The following is a 17,265-nucleotide window of genomic DNA, read 5'->3' as shown; positions in this document are numbered from 1 at the left end:
ATATTTGAACCTTATCACAACCCGAATACTAAACAATACCGAATGAGAACAAATGTTGAGGTCAAACAGATGTATAGGGCTAGTGATGTAGTCCAAGAGATTAGATCACAACGTCTAAGATGGGCAGGTCATGTTCATAGTCTCCCTAATAACCACCTTGCCAAGTTAATCTGGGAGGAAGCCCCGATAGGAAGAAGACCCTTGGGATGTGTACGAATGCGATGGACAGATAATATAATATGGTCAGATTTAGAAACAATGGGGCTACCCACTGACCCAACTATCATTGACGATCTTTCGAGTTGGAAGCGAGTTTGAAATCAGTTTGAAATCAAATCTGAAGAAGAATAATGTTTACTTCAGTTTTTTCTTTTAAATAATTTGTATTCTTTTATTATATTAGTTGTAATACTTACAGAAACATACCTACGAATAAATTGGTTTGGCGGCCCTGCTTTCTTATATTTTCTCTATCGTTTTAAATAAGCTTTTCTCTGTTACTTCCATTGAAAACGCATATCTACGTTAAGTTATTTTCTATACTGTATATACAGGGTGTCGAAAAGATTGGTCGTAAATTATACCACAGATTTTGGGGTCAAAAATAGGTTGATTGGACCTAACTTATATACAATACAGCACACAAAAAAATTACAGTGCTTTGAAGTTACAAAATGAAAATTTATTTTTTTTGTCATCTATCGAAAACTCTTAGAGATTTTTTATTGAAATTGGACATGCGGCATTCTTATGGCAGGAACATCTTACAAAAAGCAACAGTGAAATTTGTACACACCATAAAATTTTTATGGGGTTTTTTTCCCTTAAATCCCCAAACTTTTGTGTACGTTCAATTAAATTATTATTGTGGTACCGTTAGTTAAACACAATATTTTTACAATTTTTTGCCTGTTAGTATTTTTTCGATAAGCCAGTTTTTATCAAGATGCGGCTTCTTTTTTAATGTTTACATAAAAATTTTACAATTAACTAGTTTTGATGGGAAATAAGCCACAATTTAATACAAAAATTATTTTATTTGCGTTTCGACGCCCAAATCGGGTGTCGTTGTCAAAATACAAAAAATATTATGGTTAATTGTTAATTAACAATAATAAACATCAAAATTAGTTAATTGCAAAAATGCCACAAGAAAATAGCTTCAAAAAAATTGTATGGGGGTATCGTTCCTTTAAACCCCCAAATGTTTGGGTACGTTCCAATTAAACTATTATTGCGGCACCATTCATTAAACAAAGTATTTCTAAAACTTTTTTGCCTCTTAGTATTTTTTCGAAAAGGCATTTTTTATCGAGATGTGGCTTCGTCTTAATATGGTTCAAAATATAACCAAAAATGTAAATTATAAATAAATGTTCATATTATTACCAGTCTCTATATACTCTGAGCTAATTAGAAAAATTCATGGAAAAGTTATTTACCAGCAATTTTATTGCTGGAATCGAATTATAAGATCCTATACAGGGTGTTTCATTAATAATTGTCCATATAGTAACTGGAGAAACCTTAGCACAAAATACGAAGATTTAACCTAAAACACTTAAATAAAATGTGGTTCCTTACTAAGTTACAGGGTGTTTTATCTAAAATATCAAAAATTATTTTTGCTTAGCATTTTAAAACTATTCTACGTATCCTTTTCATACTTGGCAGAAAGTGCGACTACTAGACACACTACTAAATTGTGATAAACAAACGTTTCTAGCTACTACCAGAGGCGTACGACAGGGGATGGTGAATGGTTGACCCTTCTCAAATTCTACGTCACTGGAGGAATTACGATTTTAGTGCCATTTTTAGATTCTCCAATACTTTCTACGTAAATAATGCTCTCTTCATTGGTAATGATAAAGTCATTAGTTTTCGAGATATTTGAAGTTAAATATGAAACGGCACAGTTATTTTGATTAATTTATGATATGATTCATATGCGATTAAAATTTAAAAATTATTTATACCCAGTACTTTCAAGCTATTTGGCGTATCCTTATCATACTTGGCAGAAAGTGTAGGTGCTGTACACCCTACTAAATTAAGATAAATAAACGTTTCTAGCTACTACAAGAGGCGTACGAGAGGGGATAGTGGCTGGTTGACCCTTCCCAAATTCTACGCCACTGATAAAATTGCTATTTTTGTGTAATTTTTGATTTTACAATACTTTTTATGTAAATAATATACTGTTCATACGTAACGATAAACTGATTAATTTTCGAGATATTTGAAAATAAAAATGAAGCGACACAATACATTAATCAAAATAACCGTGTAGTTTCATTTTTAACTTCAAAGATCTCGAAAACTAATGACTTTATCGTTACGAATAAAGAGTATATTATTTTCATAGAAAGTATTGGAGAATCCAAAAATTGAACTAAAATAGCAATTTCGGCAAATTCTAATGGCGTAGAATTTGGAAAGGGTCAACCATCCACTTTCCCCCGTCGTACGCCTCTGGTAATAGCCACAAACGTGTGTTTAACAAAATTCAGTAGCTTGTACAGTACCTATACTTCCTGCCAAGTATGAAAAGGATACGTCGAATAGTTTTAAAATGCTGAGCAAAAATAATATTTAAATTTTAAGATAAAGCACCCTGTAACTCAGTAAGGAACAACATTTTATGTAAGTGTTTTAGGTTAAATCTTCATATTTTGTGCTAAGGTTTCTCCAGTTACTATATGGACAATTATTAATGAAACACCCTGTATATTAATAATATATGTATGCAAAGTCCGCAGATAGTGTGCTACTTTTTTTATAAACAAAATGGCGCCCACAAATCGTATTTTTTTCAATTTTTGCTCTATAACTCCAAAGATTTTAACTTTACACCAAAAATACTCAAATAAAAATTCATCCCAATTTAATTATACATAGAGGCATGTTTTTCCCTATTTGCTCCGACGAAAATTTTCCTCAGAAAATGTGGGTTTTCACAACAAAATCTCGAAATTTCAAATAAATTTTTTGGGCAAGTAATTATTTATCAATAAATTAAATAACTTGGTGAAATAAAAGCTTTCTTGGTATAGATTATAACTGCAGAAGCCAGTGAAAATTGAACAAATATTTTAGCAACAATTCAATTGTTATTTAACAATTTATAGTCGCAATAACAACCAAAATAATCATGACACACTGATCAAACTTAGAAAGATTATAAAGATGTGATGTCTATTTAATATTTTGTCGACAAAATATAAATTTTTCATTTTTTTGCATAATCTTTAAATGTTTAAAAAAATTGTTGTAAACAAATTAACATTTCTCATAAATTGTTTATTATATTATAATTAAAAAAAAAATACTTAATATGCGTATTTCAAAGGTCTTGAAAATGAATGCTTTAAAAAATGTTTCCAACCATTTACAAAAAAGTTATGAAACAGCAAAGTAAACATACGATTACTTCGTTGTTTAAAATTTGTTTTAATTGTTCCAAAGCTTAAAAGTGGTACAAACTGCTTATGGTACAAACTAATTACTCTCAAAAAATACCAAACATTAGTTCAATGGTTATATTTTAATCAAAGATTAAAAATGTTTTTTTGTAATTTTAGCGCGAAAGTAGGCTTGATACAGAGCCGTGGACGGGTTATAATACATAATTTTATTTATTAACTAGTGCACGTCGCGCGGCAGCCGTCGTTTCGAGTGAAAATTTTAGCTACGGTACTGTAGTAGTCTACTTTCGCGCGTGTAAATTACAAAAAAAAAATATTTTTATCTTTAATTAAAATATAAATATTAAACTAATAACCGATATTTTTTGTATGTAATTAGCTTGTTCTTTAAGCTCACTTTTACACTTTGAAAGAATTAAAAAACATTCTAAACAACGTAGAAATCGTATGTTTAGTTTGCTGTTTCATATCTTTTTTGCAGATAGTTACAAAAAAGTTTTAAAGCATTAATTTTCAAGATCTTTGAAATACGCATTTTACCTATTTTCTAAAATTAGAATATAATAAAAACTTTCTGAGTAACGTTAATTTGTTTATAACTATTTTTTTTAAACATTTAAAGATTATTCAAAAAAATTAAAAATTTATATTTTGTCGACAAAATATTAAATAGACATCTCAGCTTTATAAGATTTCAAAGCTTGATCAGTGTATCGTAATTATTTTGGTTATTATTGCGACCGTAATTTATTAATTAACAATTGTATTGTTGCTAAAATATTCGTTTAATTTTCACTGGCTTCTTGAAATATAATCTCATCCAAGAGAGCTTTTATGTCACCGAGTTATTTAATTATTGGTAGATAATTACTTATCTAAAACTTTATTTGAAATTTAAAGATTTTGTTGGGAAGACCCGCATTTTCCGAGGAAAATTTTCGTCGGAGCAGATCAGGAAAAACACGTCTTTATGCAGAATTTAATTTCGGTGAATTTTTATTGGGGTGTTTTTGGTGTAAAGTTCAAATGTTCGGAGTTATGGAGCAAAGATTGAAAAAAACACGATTTGGGGGCGCTATTTTGTTAATAAAACAAGAATGTGTGTGTACTTTGTACGCACGTAAGAAGTTATACTTCTATTTCTATTATATGATTATATGATCATAAACGAAATTAATATACTTTTTATTTATATTTTATTTAAATATTAAACTAATTTATACTTACTACTTCTCAAACATTTTTATTAAAACAGCGCCAAAAATTAAAATAATAAAAGAATAAAACACACTAACACATTAAAAATGCCACAAATGATTTCTGAACATTAATTGTCGGAAAATTTTTTAACTAAATACGTATTTTCTGAAAATAAAATTATATAATAAATATACTTACAATCATAAAATGTATAAAAAAAATAAAAAAATAAAAAAATAAAAGTTTCTATTGGGTTTCGAACCAACTTACCAAACGGCTGGTATTTGCGTTGTATTGGGGTTCACTCGCATTAAAAGCTTCGCCACAGAGACAGTTTGTCATTATGTGCGAAGATCGACTAACTAAACGGATTAAACTTTTGACATTTTTAACTTATGTAAATCAAATTATTTTGATTTTGAATTGAAATGATTTAGAATTGAAAAAATACAACAAAACATAGAGTAAGAAAACAATATATTAGGTGAATATTGATAGAAATTTTGATGGTAATCAAATTATGTAAATAAAAGTATTACATACAACTTATGTATTTTGGTAGGTTCAAATAGGTAGGTATCGGAGCCCGTATAACGACTAATAAATTTCGCAATCACTTGCATCGTGCAAAGTGGCTATGTTCAAATATCATAACAAAATTTGATCAACTATTTATAAAACACTTACCAGTGTAAGATTTTTTAGCTTTGAATAAGCGAGATCTGCGGCACTCATACTAGTCACAATGTGATGGGCTTTCACATTGGCATGCAACAATCATCTCTTCTATGTAAATAAGTCCAAAAATATAATATGAAAACTATTTAAAAAGGCAGTATAACCATTAACTAACTTTTTGTTTGTTGTTTCTCTTCCTACAAATTTTAAAACGCAACAACCATACATTATAACCAAACCACAGTCCCACAGCTGTGCCACAGCTGCCATATTGGATAATTTTTGTCATGTCATTTGAACATCCAATCAGAACAAACTTATAATGCGCATGCGCCCGGTCGCTAGGTTTTACCATAATATAAAAATTCACCGTCATTACGCACGGAAAGAAGTACAACTTCAAAAAGTAGCACACTATCTGCGGACTTTGCATACCTATATTATTAGTATATATTGATGTGATCTTGATTATTGATATGAGATAATATTCTTATATGTCACTTAATTTAATCAATGTATTAATACTAATCTAATTAATTAACCAGATCACATATCAATATGTTTTCAATCTCAGGGCGAATTATAAATTAATTACTTACTTTCGTGGATTCTAAATATTTCTTAATGGTTCCTAATCGGGATAGAAACGAAAAGAGTAAAAAAAATACACATATGGGTTACAATTATAATCAAAATATTTTTTATTTTATTTAAAAAGCAATCACTGCTTAATATTTGCTATTTCTTATTATTCTTAAACATAACATTTACAAATGGGAATCTTATTTCCTTTTGGTTTTCAATTGAAAGTTTTTTTATTAACATTTAACTATTAGGAGTTATTAGCAACAACTCTATTTAAGTTTGATGAAGCTTTTCTGATATTATTGATTATGTTATTCAATTTTTATGTGGAATTTAATACGAAAAACCCATACATTCATGTCCAAACAAATGAGACTGACCTTTTCCTGGTGAACTGAAAATGTCCTCACACAAAGCCCGTTTCTGCTATCCTTGGCTGCGATCAAACCTCGTCCTGGCTTCCAGTAATGTACTCCTTTGAAAAACTAGCTCGAATAGCTCTCGTTCCTGCTTCGGTGGTGATGCTGTGTTCTACCTTTTTCGAAACTGCTATCAGCTACCGGGACACTCTTGGCTCAAGGAGGTTCTTTTACTCTCGACCTGGCCTATTTCTCGTTCCACGATAGATACTCCACACTCACGGAACTACCGGATTTCTCACTCTCCGTACACTACCGTCTACTACTCGACTTCACTTCTCGACAGCTCAAAACATTCTGATCTCACTTTGTCATTCATTCCCCTACTTTCTAAATATCCCTTCCAGATTCACAAATCAATCTTCCACCACCAACTCTCATTCGTAATATTCCTCAAAACCAATTTTTAATCTTTCTAAATATGCTTAATGGATTTCAAAAGAAAATATTTAATTCCCATTCTAAAATACTTTCTTACTATTTACAAATTTTAATGACCTATTCTCTCTTTCAAATGAGTCTTATTTAGCATAGGCTAATGATCGAAACCTTCCGCGAAAAACGATAATGAACTATCATCTATTTCACTGAGTTTTATTTAGCATAGGCTAATGATCGACCTTCCGAGAAGAACGATAATGGTACGCGTCATTCACTTTGTTTATCTAAGCACATTGTTCCGAGTTTCGTACGCTTATTCTAATCACTTCTTAAAATTAAATATAACAATTTGTTGTATACAGGTTGTTTTAAATTTATATGCCCGTGGTTGAGAAAATTTAAAATATTTTATATTAAATTGAATTTTGTTTATCATTACTAAATTTTAATTTTTATATCAAATAGAAATATAACAATATATATATAATCATAAGCTTCGATTCCAGCAAATTTCTGGTAAATAACTTTTCCCAAAAATGGCCTATTCGCCGATAATCAGCCCAGACTAATAATCGCACTTAACCATATACAAATATGTGGTGGAATTTGACAAATATTCAAAATATCTCGATAAAAACTGGCTTTTCGAGAAAGTACTAAGAGACAAAAAAGTTTTAAAAACACTGTGTTTAACTAATAGTACTATGTATAATAATAATATAATAGGAACAAAACCCCCATAAAATTTTTATGGGTTGCAAGAATTTCAGTATAATTTTTTTAAGATATTCCTGTCATAAGAATGCGACATGTCTATTTTCAATGAAAAAATCTCTAATAGTTTTCGAAATATTGAAAAAAATTGATTTTTATTTTGTAACTTCAAAGGGCTGTAACTTTTTTTATGTGGATATTTGTACTAAGGTAAATTAGGTTTAATCAAACTATTTTTGACCCCAAAATCTGTGGTATAATTTATGACCAATCTTTTCGGGACACCCTGTATATGTATTGTTGTTATTGTATATATAAGTATTGTTGTTGTTGTATATAGTTTCATCCCACAAAATAAGTGTCAAAGGGTTCTAATTTATTTTATATACTACAAAACCTCACGTATTCTGTTTTCATATTTCCGATTTGTTGAATCAGGAGCAAGGAGCAAAAGCAAGATTACGAGAATGGCAAATGGTAAATTGTCGCTGGATCCGCGCAGAGTATCATTGATCACACATATAAAAGTGTAAGTACGTGACTTGAACGATAATGAAAATTTATTTTCTACATTTGTAGCCAAAAGACACAAAGCGGAAATTGCCTTTAAAGGCGTTGCTACAGAAATATGTAGTGTTTTATAACTGTGGATATGTTGTAAAAAATTTTTGAACATGTATGATAGTCTCCGGATTAAAAAGCATAAAAAGTTAATAAACTAAGCGCATAACAGCATAAATGTTCACTTAAAAAAAAAATCGCTAAAAAACTAAAAAAAGCTTATTTTTTCATAACAAAAAAATCTGGAGTAAAAAAATCGTAAATTACAATTAATTTATACAATAATAGTTATTTATGTACCAAGTCAGTAAAGTGACTCTTTATCGAACGAGTCTGATATTACGAAAAGAGCGAGCGTAACGAGTGAGGCGAGTAACAGACGAGTTCGTTAAGGAGTTTTTATTGACGTGGTGCATACAAAATTTTATCGCCAACATATATATTTTAATTGATGGATTCGACCGTTACTTGATGGAAGTTCATTTTATCTAACAATAAAAAACTGAAAACGTTTGTTTTCTATACTTCCACAAAATTTACACATCCACAAGTCACTTAGATATAATAAATTTTGTGGAAGTATAGAAAACAAACGTTTTCAGTTTTTTATTGTTAGATATATATTTTAAATTTAATGTCATCCGAACCACTGGGGTTATAAACGACAACAATGGAAAATACATATTAAAAATAAAAAGAGATTGTAATATTAAGTAAATACATATGTACTAACAAAAAGTATAGGTACCTGAAAAATTTGTGATACAATTAAATGTCCTTTATTCCTATTTCCGTTAAAAACTGTATGATATTGTTGATATTTGTATTGTCTCTAAGAAGCTCAGATATGTCCCTAGGAAGGTAGTACCTTTAGTAGTAGGTTTACTTCTCGTTTGCTGGTATATTTGACAATCGGTTAAGATATATTTTATTGATATAAAATAATATTTGCCAACATAATTTGACATTGGTTTTAACACTTACTTGAAATTTACAATTTCAAAACTTTTAAATTTTAGACGTCATAATAATTTCATGACAGTGATGACAGATAACTTGCAAGATGGCCGCTTTCGATTTTTAATTGATAGTTATCTATATTGAATAATTACTAAATTGGTAAAGTTTTAATTTATTTTATATGATTATAATTACAAAATACTACAGAATTTCACTTTTTGACATAAAGGGCCTAGCCGGGTAAGATGGTGAAAAGTGCCCCCAACCCAATTTAAATCCCATATAGGCCACTTTTTAGCACATATAGAGAAACTCACTTACTGAAATTTTGAGCCCCCTAGGTGGTCACGTGACCCCCCTAGAGCCTAATTAGGCTTTTTATGTTTTTATTTTTTCTCTCAGCCGCATCAAGAGCTAGCCAAAAACTTAAGTCAAAAAAGTTGTAAGTTTCAAAAAGATCTATATGAAAATTTTTTTTTTTTATTTTTTTGGCGGGAAATTCGAATTTTTAGAATAATTTTAAACTTTTAACTACCTCTGAAAAAAAACTAAGACACTCGCTTTTACGAAAATTAATTATAATGTGTATTTTTGCACAATCTTTCACTCTTAATTTTTTCAGATTTTTAAAATTGGTGAAACGTACCTTTAAAAATAAAAAACCGCATTTTTTTGTTTTTTTTTTTCGTTTTTTGATACAATTTTATACATATTTTTCAAAAAATTTAACACCTTCACTAGAATAGGTAAAAAACTGAAAAATAATTGGGGTTGGCTTAATAAAATTTTTTTGTAACCATATCCATTTTCAAGATACATGTTGAAGAAAACAAAATTTTACATATTTTTTACGATTTTGCCAAAACTACTGGCAACATTGTAATAAATCTTGGCGCATTTTAAGAGGTGGTTATTGTGCATGTTTTGACATACAACTAAGGATTTGATATTCATCATTGATGCGCATAGGGGTAATGGTCTGAACATTTCAAAGAAAAAAGATGGTACGCCACTGACATATTTCAAATTAACAATCATTTTTGAATTCCTCGTTCAATTTTCAATAAAAATCTATCTTCTTATTTTTTCATACGACGCGCCGTTTTGCTGCAAAAAATAAAAAATCTTAACGCTTCCAAAGTATTCGAATTAATTTTGATAATAATGGATGTACGAGTTTATTATTATATGTAGAATGTAGATGTAGAAAGTACTAGAAGTTTGAATACTTTGTAAGGGTTAAGATCTTTTATTTTTTGAATAAAAATGGCGCGTCGGATGAAAAAATAAGAAGATACATTTTTTGTAACAAATTGAACGAGAAATTCAAAAACCATTGTTAATTTGAAATATGTCAGTGGCGTACTATCTTTATTCTTTAAAAAGTTCAGACCATTACCCCTATGCGCGCCAATGATGAATGTTAAATCCTTAATTGTATGTCAAAACATGCACAATAACTACCTCTTAAATCCCGCCAAGTTTTATTACAATGTTGCCAGTAGTTTCAGCAAAATCGTAAAAAATGTGTAAAATTTTGTTTTCTTCAACGCCCTGTATCTTGAAAATCGATGGCGTTACAAAAAATTTTTATTGAGCAAACCCCAATTATTTTTCAGTTTTTACCTATTCTAGTGACAGTGTTACCTTGTTTGAAAAATATGTATAAATATGTATCAATAAACGAAAAAAAAAACCGAAAAAATGCGGTTTTTTATTTTTAAAGGTACGTTTCACCAATTTTAAAAATCTGAAAAAATTCAGCGTAAAAAAGATTGTGCAAAAGTACACATTATAATTGATTTGCGTAAAAAACGAGTGTCTTAGTTTTTTTTTTCAGAGTTATTTAAAAGTTTAAAATTGTTCTAAAAATTCGAATTTCCCGCCAAAAAATAAAAAAAAATTTTTCTTATTGATCTTTTTGAAACTTACAACTTTTTTAAATACAGTTTTTGGCTAGCTCTTGATGCGGCTGAGATAAAAAATAAAAACATAAAATGCCTAATTAGGCTCTAGGGGGGTCACGTGACCACCTAGGGGGCTAAAAATTTCAGAAAGTGAGTTCCTCTATATGTGCTAAAAAGTGGCCTATATGGAATTTAAATCGAGCTGGGGGCACTTTTCACCATCTTACCGGGCTAGGCCCTTTAATTGATTATTTCATTCATAGGAGATTCTGACCAACAGAAAGCTACAGACATGCAAATTAAGGTGATTATTTCATTCATAGGATATTCTGACCAATAGAAAGCTACAGAGATGCAAATTAAGGTGATAATTTTTGATAATCTCCCGTGGTTAAGCATATTACGTCAGATGCCCTTCGTTGCTATGAAAAAATACATTCAGTGACATTATGACAATTAATGTTTTAAAAATTATAAAAGTGATGGCTTTCAATCGTCAAATATTTATAAAAACTGTGCGTTTAATGGTACTTAAATGGTACATAAATAAGTTACAATAAAATTTTGGTTTTGAACAGTTTTATTCATGAAATAATCGCAACAAATTGCACTCGACCTCGAAAATTAATATAGAATTTTTGCTCTCGTGACACTTTGACATAATTTCACTCGCCTTCGGCTCGTGAAATTAAAACTGTCAAAGTGTCACTCGGGAAAAATTCAATAATTTCAGAGCTCTTGTGCAATTACTACTGATAATTTTTGATAATCTCCCGTCGTTAAGCATATTACGTCAGATGCCCTTCGTTGCTACGAAAAAATACATTCAGTGACATTAATGACAAATGTTTTAAAAATTATAAAAGTGATGACTTTCAACCGTCAAATACATATTTATAACAACTGTGTGTTTAATTTCACTAATTGGTACTTACATATATAAATTACAATAAAATTTTGGTTTTGAACAGTTTTATTCATGAAATAATCGCAACAAATTGCACTCGAACTCTAAAATTAATATAGAATTTTAGAGTTCTTGTGCAATTACTACTGACAATATCGCCAATATTGCATACAACATTTTTAATAATTAAAGTAAATAAATTGTAAGTCCACTCAAATACTCGCCATTCGAATACTGCCATCGACCACTTATATTCAATCTCGGTTAATTTGATTAATCGTGACAGGTAAAGTAAAATTCTTCTTTCAGTACAATAAAGTGTTACTTTACTGCCGCAAATTAGGGCAAATGAGTACAATAATGAATGACTTTAGTGACGGTTGGCGATAAAATAATTTATTTAATAAGGAACGACAGCTTTAGATTTAATTTGATTCGGGGATCACCACCATCGGCTGTCATATGTTTCTTCTTTTCAGAGTCTTCAGAACCGCCTGCAGTCTATCCCAAAGCGAACTAATTCTGACTGTCCCAGCGACATCTATCTAGAGAAAGAGAAATTTCTCTATAGGTTGGAATGCAGAATCCTTAGTGACTATCTATTATCAGCTTTTTACAAATTTATGAAGCATACAGACCAATAAATGTCTGAAAATGGAAGAATTATTGTACGATATACACTCATCACCTGCCTGCTTCTCTAGATAAAATTTCAACATAATTCTGCATCCTTAAAACTCAAATATGAGTAAAATAATATGTGTGACAGTTCATGGACTTATCTTTTAGATTTTTATATTGTCCGCTATTTATTGGCCTGTAAACTTTATAAATCTGTAAAAAGCTCAGATAGTCACCAAGGATTCTGCATTCCGATCTATAGAGACATTTCTCTTTCTCTAGATAGATGTCGCTACCGCGTCCGTACGCATATATTTTATTATTTTGCTTAGTGGGACAGCCAGAATTAGTTCGCTTCGGGATACACCACAGGCGGCTATGAAGACTCTGAAAAGAAGAAACATAATATGACAGCCGATGGTGGTGGTCCCCGAATCGAATTAAATCTAAAGCTGTCTTTCCTTATTTTATTTTATTCACATTTAAGTACTAAGGATGCAGAATTCTGTTGGAGTTTAGAGAAGCAGGCAGGTGATGAATGTATATTGTAGATTCTCCCATTGTCCGCTATTTATCGGCCTGTATGCTTCATAAATATGTAAAAAGCTCAGGCTATAGATGGTCAAAACGGATTCTGCATTCCGACCTATAGATAATGTTCTCTTTTTCTAAAAAAGCTTATCTTCTGTAAAAACGAGCAAAAAAAGAAGATGTGTGTACTTTGTAAGCACGTAAGAAGTTACATTTCTATTATATGATTCCATCGAAATTAATATGTACTTTAAACAGTTTATTTATATTTTATTTAAATATTAAACTAATTTTAATACTTACAACTTTCCAAAAATTTTTATTATAACAATAAAAATAATTAAAAAAAAATAGAAGAATAAAACACACACAAACACATTGAAAAATGCCACAAAGAAATGATTTCTGAACAATAATTGTTGGCAAAAATTTTAACTAAATACGCATTTTCTGAAAAAAAAATTAGATAACAAATATACTTACTTACAAATATAAAATGTATAAAAAAAATAAAAAAATAAAAACTTGCATTGGAATTCGAACCCGCGTTTATTTGGGTACTTAGTAGAGATGTTGAAAAATTATCTATTCGTTACAAAGTACTCCTTACTTACGAATACCAAAAGTAACGATTACTATAAAGAGAGGCAAATCCTTACTTTGGTTACTTTGATTACTTTGATTACTCTAATTACTTCGTTACTTTGTACCAATCGTATCAGAGCGAGTATCGACTATTATATCTACTCTGATTACTTTGATTACTCTGATTACTTTGTTACCTCGTACCAATCGTATCAAAGCGAGTAACGACTATAGGGCTTTTCATTCACAGTCATTAGTTTCGATATCCTGCCATATGTTGTGTAATCTGTGTATAATATTAATATACACGAATTTTACGACATATGACAGAAGCTCGAAACAAATGACTGTGAATGAAAAGCCCTATTGTATCTACTTTGATTACTCTGATTACTTCGTACCAATTGTATCAGAGCGAGTAACGACTATTGTATCTACAACCAGTACACTTGATTACTTTTTACCAATCGTATCCCAGCGAGTAACGGACGGGACCGGTATTTTACAAGTGTTATCGAATATCGTTATCGGTATGAAGCGTTTTAAGGGTGTGAGAGTGAGGAGAAGGTAAAAGATGAAATAGAGATGAAATATTGGTATACGTAAAATATGTAATGTATGTCATTAACAAGGATCGAATGCGAGAACCCTATATTTTTATCTAGATCTACGCCAGTTGCCGATGTAGATTAGATAGTAGATCTTGTTATATCGGAATACCTATACAAAATACCTACCTACTGTTAAATACGATTCTCGATATGATTACTGTTACTCAAATACAAAAGTAACAAAAGTAATCATAGTAATCAAATCATTTTTATCCCTTAAACAGATCGGTAAAAGTCGTTGTTATATTGGAATACTTATACAAAATACCTACCTACTGAAAAATACGATTCTCGATATAATTACCGGTACTTAACTACAAAAGGAATTATGGTAATCAAAGTAGCGATTACTGTAAATGATAACTTTATACAAAAGTAACGATTTGTAACGAATACTCGAAAGTAACTATAATCAACATCACTAGTACTTAGGATTCGAAATTGAAGCCTCTACTCATTTAACCACTTACACGTACCTGTCATGTGCGAAGCTAGGCCCACTGAACGTTTTACGAATTAAAATATTAAAATACAACAAAACATAGAGTAGGAAAACAATATATTCGATGAAGATTGGTAGAAATTTTGTTGGTAATCAATTTATGTAAATCAAAGCATTACCTACTAGATAGGTACATATATTTTCCAAATAGGTAAGTACCTATGTATTTTTTTATTACAATACTGAAACATTTACAATAATTACGTACCTGTTGCATTTAAAAACTATTTAAAAGGTCGCTACAATCATAAACTTGCTTTTTTTCTCTGTCTTCACAACAATAAAAACAAAAACTAATATACACAACATTTGTTTATCCATAACCGACATATTGAACAATTGTTGACAGGTCATTGTAATTACCCAATCAGAGCCCGTGTAACATTTGAGCTGCGCTCAGGACCAAGACTTTTGATAAAGTCGCGCACATATAAATTTACTCCCAACGCGCCTAAAGACGTATAACTTCAAAAAGTGTTGGTTTAAATGCTCCAACGTAAAGTATTTTATTCTATCACTTAACATTCCTACGTTTGATAAGCTTAAGGAAGGCATTTTTCAGAGTAAGACTTAAAGATGTAATACATCATCCACACAGCAGAAGTACACTGCTGAACATAGGTCTCTGTCTCGTGCTTTCAACCCCTTCTATCTTGCATCGATCGACGCTTCTCTTGTCTTCCCTAGGTGTCCATTCCCATAACCTATTTGTTCATCACCTTCTTAATTCGCCAGTCCATCGTGTAGATAATCGGCCGGTGATTCTCTTGTCTTTCCTTGGTCTTCGTTCCAATAAACTCTTTTGTTCATCGACATCTGTCATTCTAGCTATTTGTACTCCTCATTTCCATTTTAGTTTGGCTATCCCTTCTATGACGTCAGTCACTTTGGTTGTTCTCCTGATATCTTGGTTTTTTATTTTTCCTGTAAAGTTATTCTAAAAAAAATGGATCGCTCCATTGAAGTGAATAGATCCAAAGTTTAAGTGTAATACATTTCTTATATGAAAAAAAGAACCTGTTTGATATCAAAAAGGTCATAAAAACAATTGAAAATTTTTCGAAAAAATAAAAACTCGAGGTCATAAAACAATCTATGAAAATAATGACATAGACTTATGAATATACACATATGTCCAAAAGTTTGGAATAATGGAATATTTCATCTTTCTATTGATTTTTATATATAAAGTCTTCTGAATAGTTAAACATCATTTTGTTTCAATTCTCAAAAATACTAAATAAATTTCAAAACCAAATAAACGATATGCAAAAAAATGATTTATTCTCTTCCAGTGAAAAACTTACAATGTACAACTTACATTTAAAAATAAATTAGTATAGAAAAAAATAATTTTTAATAAAACTAATAATTAGTATTTCCTCCATTGGCCAGTATGCATGCCTGTAGGCGATTTGGCATGCTGCCGATTAACTGGTCGAGCTGGGCTTGCGGAATTCTCTCCCATTCTTCACGAGCAGCATCTTTTAGTTCTCGAAGTGTAATAAAAGGATTGTTCCGCTTCTTGATACGTGTTTTCAGAATATCCCAAGCATGTTCAATAATGTTCATCTCGGGGGAATTCGAGGGCCACTGTAATGTAGATATTCCTTCTTCTTCCAGAAAATGTTGTACTGCTGCTGTTCGATGAGGAGGTGCGTTGTCATGCATAAACACAAATCCATCAGCTACTGCCCCTTTGGAATAGACGTACAGACGGTCTTAAAACTTCCTTGATGTATACAGCACCAGTGACTCTTCTCTCCAGAACCAGCAGTGGCGTCCGTGTACCACTCATAATACCATCGCAAACCATAATGCTGCCACCTTCAAATGGGACACGCGGTTGGGCTGTTTCTAGTCGGGCTTGTCGTCCTGGGGCCCTCCAAACCAGTGTTCTTCGCGAATCAGATATCAATCCAATTTTTGACTCATCCGAGAACATCAAGTTATTCCAGTTAGGACCATGATACACCATTTGTCTAGCCCATTGCAATCATACTATTTTGTGTTGGTAAGTTAGTTTGGGAACATGTAGGGGTCTTCTACGATACGAATTTACCGCATTTAGTCTGCGTGTTATTGTTTGCCGTGAAATATTCAGTCCTTGAAGTCTAGAAATTTCTCTGGATATTCCACTTGTAGATTCCAGACGATTTCTACGAGCTATCAATGTTATCTGCCGGTCTGGCGCTGCTGTTGTACATCGACTTCTACCACTTCTGGGATGATCCTTGACGTGATTTGTATCTTGGATTTTTTTTTTAATTTTCGATACAGCACTCTGAGTAACATCAACAATATTCGCGATATCACTGTGACTAAAACCCTGTTGTAACAAAGCAATTACCCTAGATCTGTCAAAATGAGATATCACGTTTCTAGGCATTTTTAAACGGCTCAATTCAACTTTAAACAAAGACTGAAATAATGTGTAAATACGCTAATCAGTTAAATGTGACCAAAATGATACAAAAACGATTGAAATTTTTTGCCATTTTCATTTAAAAACGCTCTAGAATGAATATCAACAACAGTTTTGAAAACACCATAGGCGTAGATATATTATTTGTACGTATTCCAAACTCTTGGACATGTGTGTACATGTACATACTACTTACGAAATCTATGGATACGGGCAGTGGAATAAAACAGGGGATTCACTAAACCCTATG

At 31.0% G+C, this 17,265-nt stretch overlaps 1 protein-coding gene across 1 annotated transcript in view; it reads left to right on the top strand.

Moving 5' to 3' along the window:
• LOC126888509 (uncharacterized) overlaps window positions 1–16,828 on the top strand; it is a 41,441-nt gene extending 24,613 nt beyond the window's left edge. Inside the window, exon 2 of the mRNA XM_050656851.1 lies at window positions 16,736–16,828. Within this exon, the coding sequence (XP_050512808.1) occupies window positions 16,736–16,828 (93 nt within the window). The remainder of the gene's footprint in view (window positions 1–16,735) is intronic.
• The last annotated feature ends 437 nt before the right edge of the window (window positions 16,829–17,265 follow it).

The sequence above is a fragment of the Diabrotica virgifera genome, chromosome 7, assembly GCF_917563875.1.
Source record: "Diabrotica virgifera virgifera chromosome 7, PGI_DIABVI_V3a".
Classification (NCBI taxonomy): Eukaryota; Metazoa; Arthropoda; class Insecta; order Coleoptera; family Chrysomelidae; genus Diabrotica; species Diabrotica virgifera.
The sequence above is the reverse complement of the archived record's forward strand: the minus strand, read 5'-3'. Positions and strand labels throughout refer to the sequence as shown.